General features: G+C 39.3%; 1 protein-coding gene across 3 annotated transcripts in view; it reads right to left on the bottom strand.

The window, feature by feature from the left end:
• Nucleotides 1-266: 266 nt before the first annotated feature.
• TENM1 (teneurin transmembrane protein 1) overlaps nt 267-17167 on the bottom strand; it is a 612361-nt gene continuing 595460 nt past the window's right edge. For all 3 annotated transcript variants that reach the window (XM_065915017.1, XM_065915018.1, XM_065915019.1), the window contains 5 exons: nt 12756-13052; nt 6126-6513; nt 4021-5241; nt 3291-3433; nt 267-1452 (listed from right to left, as the gene is read on the bottom strand). In XM_065915017.1, coding sequence (XP_065771089.1) covers nt 694-1452; nt 3291-3433; nt 4021-5241; nt 6126-6513; nt 12756-13052 — 2808 coding nt within the window. In that variant the 3' untranslated portion in view covers nt 267-693. The remainder of the gene's footprint in view (nt 1453-3290; nt 3434-4020; nt 5242-6125; nt 6514-12755; nt 13053-17167) is intronic.

Here is a 17167-nt window from a genome sequence, read left to right as displayed (position 1 = left end):
CAGCTGCCTTGGTATCATGTATACACAAGCAGATAGTGGCAACTGGGTTTGGTGACCACACCCACAGGGAAGCGTGGTAGACGGAACCCAGCCACCACACGCCAAAACACAGCACAACAACATGGCATTTATTTCAACAAGCAAGGAGGAATTATCAGGGAAGAAGGGTAAATGGGTCCTGATTCTAGGAGATGGTGGCCGAGGACATTTTACACTTCTTTCGAAGTTTCCTGTAACAGATCTGGAACATGTGAAAGAGCTGGTAGTCTTTTGAAACACACGGCTCAGATCCTATTGCACCACCTTCCAAATAGCCCGCAAGTTCTGCCAACAGCTGAGTGTGTAACCTTATGTCACAACAGAGAACCTCGGGTTCTTGCTTTATATTTGAACATCTGCATGGCTCAACAAATTGAAAGTGGTGCTTGCTGAAAACTTCTTTTTTTAGTTGTTTGAGTTCTACTTGTGTTATTTTGAATACTGCCACACAAGAACTAAAAATCTGTCGTTTCTTAAAGAGTTTAAACAAACAATATTAAAATACCATCTTCTGTCACATTGAAAGGCAGTTGGATATGTTTTTCCTCCATATTTACATATACAGAGTTCTGATCTAGAAAACCGATACAATAAACCATTGTATGTTTTAAAAACAGGCAGTCTTTGGTGACGCAAAGGCAGAGATTTTTTTTGTTACCTCCTGCCTATTTCGCTCTGTCTCATAAAGTGAATATTATTGGCACTGTCAGAAAGTTCTAAATACTGCTCGACAGACAGAACAAAATACCCATCATAACCTTGTACTCTCCCGGTACTCAGCAGCTGCTGTTTCTCCCCCTCTGTCCACGCCCGGATCCCCTCTTCCCCTTCTTGCAGCCTTCTTTGCTCCTTAGTCCAGGCCTGGGCCACGGCGCGCTGTCTGGCGATCTCCAACACGTGGTTCTTCTCCTCTTCGACAGTCGTCCCATACCGGATGTTGAAGCACAGAGCCCCATGCTGGAGCTGGATATCTGCAAACCGTCTAGTCCTCCCATTCAACACAGAAGTCATCTGGGACACGGTGACATTGACACCGTTCTCCAGAATGCGCCTCCCCCCAGTGTTACCAATGAGCACCAGGTCTTCCTCCAGAGACCCGAGCTTAATGAAGTAGTGTGTGTCCCTCCCCTCTATGGTAAAATGTAGGTTTTCCAGGTAATGAGCATTGTTGAGAATGGCAGCCAGCCGCCTGCTATCTTCATTGGCTACTCCTATAATATCAGCTGTTACAATGCCATCCTTGATGGCGAATTTTATACCTTTGCCAAAAACAGAAGGGACAGCGGCAAACCTTGGTTGCTTCCCTCCCTCAGGGCACCGTCCATCACCATATCGGGGAGTCATAGGAAGTTGGTCCAAGGAAATGAAATTCCTGAGCTGTTTCTGGAGCTCACATTGAATACCCAGGATGGTCTAGGAAAGAAGAAAGGCACAGAGCAAGTGTAGCAGAGGATTAGACACCTGTCATATGCTTGGTGATTGTAGAAAGCAAAGGTTTGCCAGGTTGCTTCCTCCTCTCCTTAATTTGCTGGTTTGTGATTTAAAAACAAGCCTAATTTGGAATCTCTTCACCCGAGTTTTGGAAAGGAAAAGACTAACAGGTGATTTGATTACCTGTCATATATTTCTTGATATCTTGGTGAGTTAAGGGTTAAGCATAAGCAAATATATTCAAATTTGATACTACAGAATCCAAGAGCTAGAAGGCACTTAAGTGGGTCTGTGTGTGTGCTGAGTTGTTTCAGTCATGTCTGACCCTTTGTGACCCTGTGGACCGTAGCCCGTAGCTCCTCTGTCCATGGGGTTCTTCAGGTAAGAATACTGGAGTGGGTTGCTGTGCCCTCTTCCAGGGGATCTTCCCAACCTAGGGATCAAACCCAGGTCTCTTACATCTCCTGCATTGGCAGGTGCATTCTTTATCACAAGTGCCACATGGGAAGCTCCCCCTAAACAAAGACACTTTAGTTTTTACAATTCAACAGACATTGACTAGCTGTTTATTACTGGATGTAGAGTAATATATTAGCCACAGTGAGGTATAAAGAGATGGTATAAGGCATCATTCTTAATTTCAAGTAGCTCATGATCTTATAAATAACAAGGGCAAATCAGCAAGTTCATGGGTCTTTTTATGTGGATTAAAAGACTTTGAGCAACAACAAAGACCCAGAGTGGCCAAAAATAAACATGAATAACTAAAAAAGCTCTTTTTACCATGGCAGAGTTCAAACATATTAAGAAATAAACAAGAGAATAATGAACTTCCAGGTATCCATTTAAAAGCATCAGAAATTTCCAAAATTTTGCTAAACTTTTTGCATGACTTTTAATTACAAAAAGCATTTACATGTTATATGTATTTACAAAAAGGGATGAGCCTCTGGTACCTACTTAGAATTGCTTTCACTTATAATTTTTTTATACTTGAATTTCAAGCCCTCCCACCCAAATTTCAGTTTTATTTTGTTAAAGCCATATATATATATATATATACACATACATACATACATATATATATATATATATATATATATATATATTTGCAGACACAGATATTCCTCTTTCGTTCATCTGAAAGAAAAAGTTCCTTCTTGCTTTCACTTGGTATCTCATTAAGTGATGGAATTTCTCGCTGAACTTTGAATGTTTTGGTATTCCTATTTTTCCAGAGAGTTTCTAATACTTATTATTTTGCTTCATTGCTCTTACATACTTTTTCTTTATTAGAATAATTTTTTTGATTGCACTGTGTGGCATGCAGGATCCTAGTTCTCTGACCAGGAAATGAACCTGTGCCTCCTGAAATGCAAGCTCTGAGTCTTAACCACTGGATCACCAGGTAAGTCCCATTTATCAGAATAATTTGTTATTCCCATACTTCTAATGCACTATGCTCTGATTTATTTTTCAGTTGGAGATCTGATGTTTTACGTCTCTTAGAGAATAATTTTCTCTATATAGAATCCATAACTACCCATTTTAGAATCATGAACGTTCAGTTCCACTTTCCTCTTGTCAGTCTACTGCAGTAGTCATCAAGTCACACGTTAGTCTTCTCTTTTCCCAAAGTTCCAATTCTCTGATCCTTTCCCCATGGAAGCTTTTATCCTACCTCCATTAATCATGGACATTTAAGTGGATAGTCAAGAAGACTCAAACAGAAGTAAGCACATATATGTTAATACTATTTCATGGTGTTGGATGCCCTTCTGTTTTTTCAGCTAAATAGGGATAGTAAAACATTTACTAACCTTTCCAGGATCCCACTCTTGAGTTTTTGTCTGAAGCTGTAGAAGCTCATAAGTTAATTCCAAATTTTCTAATTCTGGTTTGGGAAATCCAGGTAGTACATTGTGTAATTGGAAACCAAATAGCTCCAACCAACTTCCAATATCTGTGAGACACAAAATTTAAAAGAAAAAAAAACATTTTAAAGCCCATACTTTACAACTTTTGTGGAAAGCCTGAAAGATGCCTTTCCTGCCTTTGATATGTTTAGCCAATGGTAAGTTAGGGATAAGCTTCCCTTTATGTCACTCACTCTAAAACATCTGATCCTTTCTCTGGGGAAATCTTTTGATTCATGGATAATCATAGAGTTTGGCTCAGTTTACTGTGTGGAAATTCTTAGTGTGGTAGTGGTATTGAGGCCACACAGACTCTGGTATTAGATTTGTTTGATTCAACAGAATCTTGATTTTTCTTCTGTGGAATTATTTGTAGAAGCTTTTAAGAGTGAAAACTATGAACAGAAAGCTTAAAAGGAAAGAAGAAAATGTACTAGGATGCAAAAGTATCATGTTTTACGCCAACGTGTACATTTCTGCTCACTCGAGAAGGCTAAGGAAGAGATTGCACAATAACTTGTGAGCTAGCTGGCAGGAAGAGGAAGCATCTTTACAAAGGCATTGAGATTATGTGATAAACACCAGGGAGCGTTTTCTCTTTACTTTAGCATAAAGCATTACGCCATTTAAATACCTGTGGTATACTTGGCAACATCTTGAATTTTGCCAACAGGGTAGTTATTTTCAAAGGAGTAGAGGTTGAATGGTTTAGGAAGGAGGTTCAATTGTTTCCATATGTGATGATTAGGCGTCGTCCATCGACCAGCAACAACATCATAATCCCTTTGCCCCAGGTGCACTAGTTTAGTAAGGAAATCATAGAGTCCTCCATGAAAACCAATGATGACCTGAAAGTCAGGATAAGTGTCATGATAGATATCTCCATAAGGTGTGTACAGTATCTCTTTGATCACCTGACCCCGACTGCTGAACACGGCTAGTGGGGTGCCTGTATTATCACAAGCTACATAATATTCTTCACCACTGCTTAGCTCCATGGCAATAAGGTGACCTTGGAGATCATAATACAGGGATGTAATCTCTGAGCTGGTGTGGTTGTACAAATGAGTAACTCTTATGGGGTTGGCAAGGTCTGCATAAAAGAACTGGAGGTGCTGTCCAGGGCTGGACTTACTGGCCACACGTCGCCCAAGCCCATCATAGTAATACTGCACAGTCCAGCCAGAAGCCTTATTGTAGGCTTTCTGCAACAGACCATTAGAATTATATTCAAATACGTCATTTCCCCTCTGTCTCAGAAAGCCATCTTCATCCATCTTGTACTGAATTTCTCCAAGTCTGGTGATGCGGTCTCGGAGGTCATATCGGAGAGGAGTAAGACGAGCACTATTCCCATGGCTTAAGAGGTTGATGTTCCCATTCAGATCATAACTATAACGCCACTGGGTTTTATCGTTTACAGAAACAGTTTGAAGTTGCCCATCGGCATCATATTCATAGAAGTATCTTGTTATATTGGCATCTACTCCTACTCTGATATCACATATTACCATTCGGCCCATATTATCATATTGAATAGTCATCCAATAGGCAATTGCTTTTAGGATTTCATACTGGACTTCAATGACTTGTCCATTGGCGCTGAAGATCTTGGTGTGCTTCATCACGGTAGTAGTTATGACTTGATTTAAATCGTAATTAATTACACTGAATTTTCCAAACTGCTCTGTTCGACCAGAGACATCAACGTATCGGTACAGATCTATGGGCAAAGGGGTTTCGTTGATCACAGCTTGCATGCTGGTGACACGGAAGTTGTTGTAGCTGTAGTCAAAGCGAGCATTCACAAGGCCTTCTTCGCTGAATCTGAAAATCTGGCGCCCAATAAGAGGTCCTGAAGGGGTCAAAATAAAAATCATGAGAATAATATGAGAGGCTCAATATTGAACACTCAGAAAGTTCTAGTGTTCTTTTCTTTAGTACTGATGTTTTTACACTCAAAATGAAATATTAGAGATTGATGCTTGATATCTAATGCCTGGACATCTCATCTCATAGATACATATTTTCATCATTGTGGTCACCAAATATGAAAAAAATTTAAAATACTGCATATTATAGTTATAGAATAATTTAATTATAGGAACTTCAGAAGTAATAACCCATTCCCAACTACCTAACCAGTAGTTGAAGTGATGAAACTGATACTATAAACATGCTCTCTTTTTATAATTACTGACAAAAATACTTTCAGTTCATTTAACCCGTGCAACTGAACTGAACTGACAAGGTCAGAAAGTCAGGTTTTGACCAAATCCAGTATTCAAGTAACTGGATTTTGGTATTTTATAAACCCACAGGATGAAATATAATAAAAAATGGTGACTTGTGAAGACATGTTGCCATTAACTGAGGCTTACAAAGGTTACACAAGGCTTGCACTAGTTTCAGTGAGGCTCATATCTTTGGGACTTTGAGTGAGACTTTGCATCTTTGGGACGATTTGGTGGTGAGTAGGGATGGGTGCCCAGTTAGACTAGGTACTTAGAGTTCAAATTTCTTGAGGGCTGAGAGAAAGAGAAATGCACTGTATTTTTTAAGGAATTGGCTTTCACACCATCTATCATATATTTTTCATTTTCAATGAAAGATAATTTGATAACTCAAATTTGGTTGAATTGCAAGTCTGTAAGTTAATGCTTCTATCTCAGACTGTGGCTAGCAAAAATTTCCTAAGACCGATGTGCTTGTATACCTCACCACCCTTTCACCACAAACCTGTTTGCCTGTATCTGATTGTGCAAATGAAGCCATCGTGCATCAGATGTATTGTCTTAATCACTCCAGAAGACTCTTCATATGTTAATGTGACCTGGGTGGTATCATAGAGAATCTCGGACAGCCTTGCTTGCTTGGTGTACTTGTATAAAACTCTGCGCCCTGTCCCCAGATGCAGGGTTTGCAGTAGTCGGCCATCTCGACTGTAGTCTTGGATAAAAGAAGTGCTACTGTCTGGTGGGGTGTAGATGTTCCGGTAGTAGCCCACCGACAGCATGGTTTGTAAGCTGTGGCGCACCATACTAGGCATCGTGACCGAGAGCAGACAATCTGACTGGTCGTACTCAAAGATATAACGCCGCTGGCTATGTAAGAGAAGCATCACAGACTGAAACGAGACAAAGGCACAACAAAAGCATAATAGTACCACTGAAGCTGACGGGATGAAAGAAAATACCCATTCATCTTTTCAGTACAAAGTTATTGAGCACTTACTATGTGACGGGCACTGTGGTGGACCCTAGTGTATACAGTAGTGGCAATAATGTGTCTGTCCTTGTGGAATTTACAGATTAATGGAGGAGAAAGACAAATAACCAAACAACTACAATATAGTGTGACATGTGTTATGACAGAGGAAATTCAAGGGCGCTTATGGGAGGTGGAGGAAGAGCCGCAACCTAGACTTAAGAGGTCAAGAAAGGCATCCTGGAGACTGTGACATTTACAGTTGAGACCTAAAGGGTGACCAGGGCATGGCCAGATGAAGGCAGGGAGGTGAGTGGGCTGGATGGGGAGAGTACTCCTGACACAGAGCAGAACACTGTGAGTGGCTACATAAGAAAGAGAACATGTTTTTTTTTTTTTTTTTTAAAAGAACATGGGGCATTTGGTGTGGCCAGAGCACGGGTATGTTGGAAGGGATGAGTAAATGGCAAGCAATGGGGCCAGTCAGGTAGGCTGGGTTTAGATCACACTGAGCTTTCTAAGTCATGCTAAGGAGTTTGGACTTTTGCCTGTTGACAACAAGGGAACCGCTGAAAGCAGATGGAAGGAGAGGATACTTGTGCCACTGGAAAAAACAATCCAGTTGGTATTTCAGAAAGGTTACTATTGCTTCAATGTGGAGATGAATTGGAGGGAGGGACACAGAGGGTAAGGCATGCCATATATTAAGTATTAGTCACCAAAAATTACTTATTGAGTTCATATAGCAGATGTCTTTCTGAAAAGTTGTATATAAAATATTATCATTGCAGTAATTCCCCCTTATCAGCAGTTTTGCTTTCTGAGTTACCCACAGTCAACTGCTGTCTGAAAATATTCAATGGAAAATTCCAGAAATAAGCAGTTCCTAAGCTTTAAAATGCATGCTGTTCTGAGTAGTATGATGAATCTCATGCTGTCCTTCCCAGGACGTGAATCATCTCTTTGTTCAGTGTATCCATGCTATATATGCTACCTGCCCGATAGTACAGGAAATAATGCAGTATATATAGGCTTCTGTACTATTCCCACTTTTAGGCATCCATGGAGGGGTCTTGGAATGTATCCCCTGTGGGCAAGGAGGGACTACTGCATAGCTTTACAATTCATGTTTTAAATGATATTAGGGAAACATGCCATTAAAAGTGGGGAATTCTCTGGTTATGCAAGCCCTCTCCTCCAAACTGATCCAAGCAGCAAGTTATTTGTTGAGGTATGATGCCGTGCATGTAACAGGTGTTTCATTGATATTGGTTTATCTATTTTAATTTTAAATATAGTCATAAAAGGAACACTGTTTGAAGGAGAACTCAAACCCTATTTTTAATCAAAAAGCATTTAAATCTCATCTTTTAATAAAAATTGCTCACCCCTGGAAATTCTGAAGTATCTCCCCAAGGGAGATTTTACCCCTCCTTTCTAGAGAATTGGCTTATCAAGCAAAAATATTTAATTGAGCTTTATTTTCTGAAGTTTCTGTTATGAAAACAATAGGTACCATTTCATCTTCTAAATATAAATTACATAAATATTTATGAATTACAGAAGCATATATAATGTACATTTAAATCTTCTAAATATGAAATTATATTCTAATATTGAACATGCTTCTTGAAACTGCATGTCCTCCCCGCTCTTCCGACAATTAATTTCAAATCACATGTCAATACTGTGAAGTCAAAGTCAGCACTCATTTGCTCACTGGCTTATCCTTTCTCGCTCTTCCACCAGGTACTCTGCCTGGGGATACAGAGGCATGTGTGGATCCACCTCATCACCTGTGGATACTCGGCAACTCCAGAAACCCTGCTGATCAGAAGGCGGGAGACGTGGAAGTCCTGCCTGGGCACGAGGACATGAAGGGACCAGCCCGTCCTTGATCAAGGCAGAACTCAACAGAACCTGGGGTGAAACTAGTGGGCAATGCCTCTGCATTACCTCTCTGCTGAAAGCCAGATTTCTCAGCTCCTTTCCACTCTCTTCTGTCAATTTGCCATGAACAAATGACATCTGTCACCTGCGAGGCGGGCCAGGGACAGTCACCATATGGCTCGCACACATTATCCAGTACCAGCCGTCTTTTCCAGTTGCTGCAGCAGCCTTGCCAGACATTTATGGCACAACACCACTGCACCCTGCCCCTGCTCTCACCTTCCGTGCTGTAGTAAACCATGGCCTGACCCTGTTCCTAGGTGGTGCTGACGCTGTGCTGACTGAGAATGGGGACGACCTGATTAGAAATCTCGTGAATGTAACCCTTGTGTTGCCAGAATAGCATTTAGCTCTCACTTGGCTACTTTGTCACTTTGGGTGGGCATTATTATCAGTTTGTTCAAAAACAATACTTATATAAGTCCGTCCAACGCCCCCAGTGCTGCTATAGAATAAAAGGTCATTTCTCATTAGTCCAAACACTAGAGTGGGAGACTCTGTGTTTTCCAGAAAGTTGATTGTGAGAACCGAAATGATTGTGAGATCACTGTAAAGACGAAAACTAAAACCATGGCTGCATATTCATTCGAACAGGAGTAGAAATGAGAGATGGGTTTCCCAGGTAGCTCAAACAGTAAAGAATCTGTTTGCAATGTGGGAGACCAGGGTTTGATTCACTGGGTCGGGAAGACCCCCTGGAGAAGGGCATGGAGAATTCTTGCCTGGAGAATTCCATGCACAGAGGAGCCTGGCGGGCTACAGTCCATGGGGTCGCAAAGAGCTGGACACGACTGAGTGCCAACACTTTCAGAAATGAGAGGTGGGAGAAATTTGAAAAAGCAAGGCATTTGAATGACCACCAGATGGCAGTGTGGGGCCACCTGGAAGCACAAGCCAAAGGCTGCATTCTCTCCCTCTAGGCAGCCTTTGAAAATTTCAGCCCCAAAGAGGCAGTTTTGTGTAAATGTATCAGACGAAAGCATCTTATTAAATGATTATAGAATATATTTAAATGCATTTAAAAATGAAGTTCTTAAGAATGTTTTTAGGAAACGGAAAGATTTACATTTCCTGTAATACAAAATTTTAGCCCCACAAGTCTTCAAGATATAATTAACTCAGGGAAGGCTCATGAATCAAGACAGAGAATTAATGACCACATAGAGAAAATTTAAGAAACAATAATTGATTTTTTTTAATAGAGAAGAGATCATTTAAGCAACCACAGCTATTACCCAAATAATTATTTTTCTCCTAATGGCTACAAACCATTGTGCATGAAAATGATACCCATAATTTTTACTTACTCTAGAGGAAGTCAAATAATTTTTACAAAATTTCTGCACATTGAGGTAAAATATCTGCTGTTTGCTTTTTTCAATATATTATAGCATAGGGATGCCAAGCAAATGTATAAAGGTACAAATAGAAGTATTTTGAGGTATAAAAAGAGGTTTATATTTTTAAAGTTGGAGAACTGTTACTTCAAAATATACTTCTAGAGCCAGCCTCTCAGTCTTGCTCTGCCCCAGACATAGTGAAAGAATGTTCTAGCAAAGGCCACAATAAAGTGAGGACTAGAAAAGAGCATAGGAGGCAGAGAACTTCATCACCTCCCTGAAAGATTACATGTAAACTGGATTTTGGTAAATTGAATATTCCTTCCCTTTTCTTTCTAGAATCACAATTTCAAAGATACTTTAATTTCCTTCCATCCTTCTGTTCTTTCCTGTTTTAATTCACCTTCAAGTAGCAGTAGGTGCTAGCACTAAGTTTTCCAACTTATACTAGAATAAATATTAGAATGCACAATTTAAATGGAAAGAAACTCTTATTGAATGACTAGATGTGCCAGGTGCTTTATATTAAGTTATTTCATTTAATTGCTGCTTCTATTCAGTGAATTAGTTATTATCACTGGTAATAATGTTAATAAAATCAATCTCGTGATAAATGATTTTTGGAAAGTAAAGAACCATTCCATAATTATGTGTTTTGTAGGCTCTGAGTTTTGCATAATAGCATTGCTTAAGTCAGGGGCTACCTGATAATTAGAGAACAAATTAAATGTAAGATTAAGAAAAGGAGAAAAGTCAACTAAAAGGCGCAAGTGATTTGGCTTATCTCACTGGTCAATAAACGAGTTTTAGGGAGTCGCTGGGGCTTTTCTCCATACATTACTCTGTGTCAATAAGGTCTTATTTCTGTTCACTGCAGACACTGACAGTCTCAGGGAGATTCTTTGTTTTGTTTTTAAAGAATTATAGCCAAGTAAGTTTCTGCAGCCAAAAGAATTTATGTGAAAAAAACAAGAATTCATGTGAAATTTGCTTCACATGATTCTTGGCTGAAATAACTGTGAAGAAGTAATCTGTTAATTCAGAAAAGGGGAACAATAAAATTCTTCATCAATGTCAGAGAAGAGGCTAAATAACTATATGCAGGACTGAAGTTTTAGTTTCAACAAGCTTTTCTGTCACTGTATAGACAGTTTAAAGGGAAAGTTTTATGAGACCTAGAAGCAATTGTCTATAGGCAGTTAGCTCAGCAGCCAGACTGTGGCGCTAATGAGGTTAAGGCTCTGAGTTCAAACCTATAAATATTCCTGTGGGATCTTAGTTCCCCAACCAGGGATTGAACCCGGGTCCTTGGCAGTGAAAGCATGGCATCCTAACCACCGGATGGCAAGGGAAGTCCCTCAAAGCTGTACATACTCCTAAGGCATGTCAGCTCCTTCACTAGTCACATGGAGACCTGTGGGAGGATCAGAGCAAATAAATTCTCATTCTTGAAAAAACTAATCAGCCTATATTCTGCTAGTGATCAGTGGCACCTTTTTCTTTTCTTTTTTTTTTTTTTCATATAAGGTCATCTTACATGCCTTGCCTCTGTGAATATACAACAAATATTTGGATTCAGGTAATTTTGTAACAAGTCTAGCACTTTGTGGACATTAGTTGTATGATTTTGCCAATCATTCTTGTTACCAAAATTCAAAAGAGAAAACATCCACTCTATAAGATTCAGATGTTCCCAGTGTAGAGTGCGGATTAGAGATTTCATCAATTTCTTCAGCAGAAAAGGACAGGGGGTACAGACAGCAAAGGACTCAGTCCTTTACCCTGGCTCCCAAGTGGAGTTCTGCTTTATCTCCTAGACATTTCTAATTTGGCAAATTTCCCAGTGACTAACTCTGGGAAATAGTACAATGGTTTTATAATAACATACAACCCCTGGCACATTTAAAAAAAACTTTCAGGGGTATATCAGAAAGGCTTAGCATTATTTGGTGCAAATAGTGAAATTTCACCACATGAGTTATGAGCACCCATGACTTTTTTCTAAGAGCTTCCAGGGGTTAATCCGTACTAACTCCCCTTGAAACCTCAGGGGAAAAAGTTTTTCAGTTTTCCCAGAAATTAATTCAGGACTAATGAACTGAGTTGAAAGGATAGATTTAGGGGAAAAGAGACAGCATCTTAGGACATCAGAAATTGAGATGGCAGACAGAGATCAATTTCTCTTATTGTCTTCTGCCACTGGTCTGACTGGAAACCATTTTTGCTGTGTGAGGTTGATGTTTGACAAATGGATCCAGGGAGTGGGGTTAAAATCCTTGCCCATTCCCAGTGGACAGAGGCCACGAGCTCCCATTACAGATGCTCCTGGAGACTCATTGTGTACAAAGGGCTATTAACAACAAGGGAGCCCCACTGCTACCATTTCCTCAGACAGATTACTTGGGAAAATATGTCCTCCAATGTATACCATTAAACCGTCACTGACTATCCTAACAAAATTAGAATTCCTTATCCTCTGTGTAAGAGCCTCTTTTCCAGAGCTGAGATACATTAACAAGCAATTTTATAATTTTCTACCTATTTTACTTCGGTGTGAGCTTTCATAGTAATAAAGATACATTTTCAGGAGCATGAACAAATATGCTCAAATGAGGAGAAAGCTAAGCCATTATCCTGACTTCAGTTTGAAAGAGTACCTGGCAGAGTGTGGGGCTGGGGAAAGTTTTCAGCTGAAAAACAGCTTATCCTTGTAGGTATAATTTGTGGTGGTTGTTGTTGCTACTTTTATGGAGCAGAACAGGCAGAATACAGACTTCACTCCCACAGGTCCTCAGCAAGGCAGGTAATCAGTTCCGCTTTCAATGTTCTCATTCAGAAACTCAGAACTAGTTTATTTTCCCTACACACTTACCTTTTCTAAGTAGGTATAGCTCCAAATTTTCCCATCAGCCCAAGTTCTTGAAATTATTTTTCCACTCTGGTCATATTCCATTTTTTCATTCCATGTCCCTCTTTGAATAAATGTCACCAACCCCGAAGGTGAATATGTGATGTTCACTTCATTATATCTGCTTACAGGAGACCACAGAACAGGTCGTCCAGTCTGGTCATAAAGAATTCGAAGGGTGAATTTCCGATGGTCATCATAGATCTTGCCTGTACGAGTCATATGATCAAAATCGATGGAGAGCAGGTTTCTGTTATGGGCCTACAAAAAAGAGGAAGTACATTTGAAGCACTGCCTCAGTTTCGCTCATCAAGGGTATTCACAATCCCAAAGCCTTTTCTGTTTCTCCAGCAATGGGGTCTCTTTTGCCTTTGAATCCGCATGGCTTTTCCTTGGATGACAACTTGTCTTTATTTTCCCGGGAGACTCTACAACCTTGGAAGACTGGGGCCATGTCTTAACTACTGGCACGTGCTAGAGTCTCAGCATATGGCTGTTGACTGTTTTTTCCCAACTCAAGTCTCAACTGTGCTGATCCAGTTTTCAGTGATTATGTAATCTTACTTTATGTAAGTCAGACGCCTACAGAGGAATGGGACTTCCTCCCCTGCTTTTACCAATGAGGTGGTTAGAACATAGAATGGTGAATTATTTACATAATTAGCAATCAGAAAAAAGGAATATAGACAGCCCCCTCTAATTTATACAGATTCCCTTCTCTGGCTTCCTCGTTCCTCTGGGAATGGAGTTTTATTATAATACTTTGCATCTATCACAGGGGAACACAGAGCAACTCAGACTGCCTCCTAGATATAAAAGCCCATGCACGGAGGCCAGCAGGTAACTGTGGGAGGTGTTGGTAGGTCCCCCAGTACTTGCAAGGGTGGCACCATTCAAAGAGGTTGTGCAACTGTAAGTCATTGCCTCCTCCATTGGCCTAAAATAATCAGTCAGGAGGCTGAATTAGCTGCTTGTCTGAGCACCAGCCATTTTTTCTACCTGGGCCTTAGTTTTCTTATCTGTGAAATGGAAGTAATGTTTATCACTCGACATCACACACCTGTGCTAAGAATTAAATGAGATTACATACACAGGTACCTGGTGATGTATAAAAATAATATTAGAAATTGTTATTTTTATTACTTTAAAAAATAGTTATTTATTTTCTGCCATGCCACAGGGCATGTGGGATCTTAGTTCCTCAACCAGGGATCAAATGTGTACCACCTGCAGTGGAAGCACGAAGTCTTAACTTTTCTAACCACCAGGGAAGTCTTAGTAATAGTTATTTTTAGATATGATTACTCTTCTCATCTCAGTTAGGCTTCTAAATGGGCCCATGTGTCAGATTCCAAAGTGACTGTAGGAGTTGTCAACATGATCCAGGACTGAGTGTTAAATATCAGGTTAATGAGGTAGGGGGAAAAAATCAACATTAGGGTTTGACTACATTAATCATAGTTGGACTAAACCAATTCACTAGCTATTCAACTAAACTTTTTGATAATTCATTTAAAATTTTTGTGGTCAAGGATTCCTTTAATTATCTGAAAGCTATACACTGTTTCCACAGAAAAATGCATATAAACACATCAGTGAACATTTTAAACAAATCTCAAGTGGGTTCTGAAATCCAAGTATGAAACTTTTAGGGGTCTTGAGTCCAATTTTAAAATCCTCACTCAGAAAGAGGTTTTTAAAAAAATGTTAAATTTTTTTTTTGTTGTTATTTAAGAAACTGAGATAAGCCACTATGGAGAACAGTGTGGAGATTCCTTGAAAAACTGGAAATAGAACTGCCGTATCACCCAGCAATCCCACTCCTGGGCATACACACCGAGGAAATCAGATCTGAAAGAGACACGTGCACCCCAATGTTCATCGCAGCACTGTTTATAATAGCCAGGACATTGAAGCAACCTAGATGTCCATCAGCAGATGAATGGATAAGGAAGCTGTGGTACATATACACCATGGAATATTACTCAGCCGTTAAAAAGAATTCATTTGAATCAGTTCTAAAGAGATAGATGAAACTGGAGCCCATTATACAGAGTGAAGTAAGCCAGAAAGATAAAGACAGATTACTAACGCATATATATGGAATTTAAAAAGATGGTAATGATAACCCTATATGCAAAACAGAAAAAGAGACACAGAAGTACAGAACAGACTTCTGGACTCTGTGGGAGAAGGCGAGGGTGGGATGTTCTGAGAGAATAGCATTGAAACAAGTATACTATCAAGGGTGAAACAGACCACCAGCCCTGGTTGGATGCATGAGACAAGTGCTCGGGCCTGGTGCACTGGGAAGACCCAGAGGGATGGGATGGAGAGCGAGGCAGGAGTGGGGATCGGGATGGGGAACACATGTAAATCCATGGCTGATTCATGTCAGTGTATAGCAAAAAACCACTGCAATATTGTAAAGTAGTTAGCCTCCAACTAATAAAAATAAATGAAAAAAAAACTGAGATAAAACTGACATAAAACATTAGTTTTAGGTGTATGGTATGATTCAGTATTTGTATATATTTCAAAATAATCACCACAATAAACTAATTGACATCCATCACCACATGTAGTTACAATTTTTTTTCCAGAGATGAGGACTTTCAAGATCTATTCTCCTAGCAACTGTCAAATATACAATACAGTATTATTAACTATAGTCACCATGCTGTACATTACATACTCAAATTTTTTAACTGGAACTTTGTACCTTTTGACCTCCTTCACCCATTTCACCCACCCTTTACTCCTTGCCCCTGGCCACCACCAATCTGTTCTCTCTCTGTATGTATTAGCTCTTTTTTTGGGGGGGGAGGTGGTATCCAACATCTAAATGAGATGTAGAATTTTTATCTTAGTGGCCTGGATGAGTGCAAAGCCAACATTCTCATTTCAGACTCTGGTCTTCCTTTGCTCCTTGTATGCACTTTGCTTTTTAAAATAACCTCTATAAGTACCTCCCTCCAATTATAAAAGTGATATTTTTTCATTGCAGAAAAACTGGAAAGTATAGAAAAATACAAAGAAAGCAAGTATCTGTAATCCTATTCTCCAGTGTGAATCACTGCTAATCATTTCCAGCATTTCACACCCACTTTTTAAAAATATAATCTTATACTTAAAGAATACAAGAATTGTTTTATATTCTACTTTTCAGTTAATGTTTTATCTCCATCATTCCTCATGTTATTAGATATTCTGAATATATGGATTTTAATGGTTACATCAACATGATAAACATTTATCTATCCTTTCTCCTATTGTTGGAAATTAGTTTTTGTTGTCCATTTTTCTTTCAATGTTCATGATTTGTTGAGAATTTTGATAAATAATTATTTCCTTAATACAAAACCCTATAAGGGAAATTACTGGCTCAAGTGATAGCATATTAAAGACTCCTGATGCGACTTGAGATATTACTTTATAGTGCACAAAGGTTTACAAATGTATGCTCTTATTAACTAGCAGTGGAGGAGTTCATGTCTACATTGTAACCAGCACTGAGTATTATCATTGTTAGTAAGCTTTTCCCAATATGAGAGTGGAGAAAATGGTATGTTATTGTGGTTTAAATTTGCATGTATTTGGTTACCAGTGAGATTGAACCTTTTAAAATGGCTATTGGCCACACCTATGTTTTCTATGAATTGTCTGCTATTTTCAATGTTTTTTGGTTTCAGTTTCTTCATCAGCCAACTGGGGCTAATGATATTTGCCCTTAGCTTTGAGCTTCTGCAGAAAAAAAAAAAAAAAAAGACAGCAAGTGTTACATGCCATGAATTCCAGAAGACTAGTGATTAGATACTCCAATTATTTGGGAGGAAGTATTGTTAGCTGCAGTGGTAGGTTTCATTCATGGAATAGAGCCACAGATTGGAAGCATGGCTCTTTAACCACCTGTAGCCTATGTGTGCAGTGTTGTAGCATAAATACAAACTAACCTGCTGCTATAACCTAAAAGGTGATAGAGGAGCACATATTTCCTGTCTTTTGATACACAGAGCTTGGAAACCTACACAAAACCAGGTGTTCTTTCTTCAACTACCTTTCCTGTGGTTTTATAGCCACATATCTCTAACTGTAACACTGTTCATTTACTATAGCTGTAAAATATCCATGTACTCCCAGAGAAGGTTGTAACTGTTACAATTTATGTTATAATGGTAGTTAAAGAGCCAAAGTAACAAGTGATTTCCAGTTCAACTAAATTTGTGGTTTTATTTGTCTGACAGATTAAGTTTACTACTCAAGAACGCATTTCTTAATAAAGTCATTAGAGCAACACAAGGAAGGGACCACTGTTAAAAATCCACTACAAAGTGAGCAGAGAAAAGTCTGCCTAATGTTCTTTCTCTGCTTGTCAA

The sequence above is a fragment of the Muntiacus reevesi genome, chromosome X, assembly GCF_963930625.1.
Source record: "Muntiacus reevesi chromosome X, mMunRee1.1, whole genome shotgun sequence".
Taxonomy (NCBI): Eukaryota; Metazoa; Chordata; class Mammalia; order Artiodactyla; family Cervidae; genus Muntiacus; species Muntiacus reevesi.
Note: the sequence above shows the minus strand (reverse complement) of the source record. Positions and strands in the feature narration are given on the sequence as shown.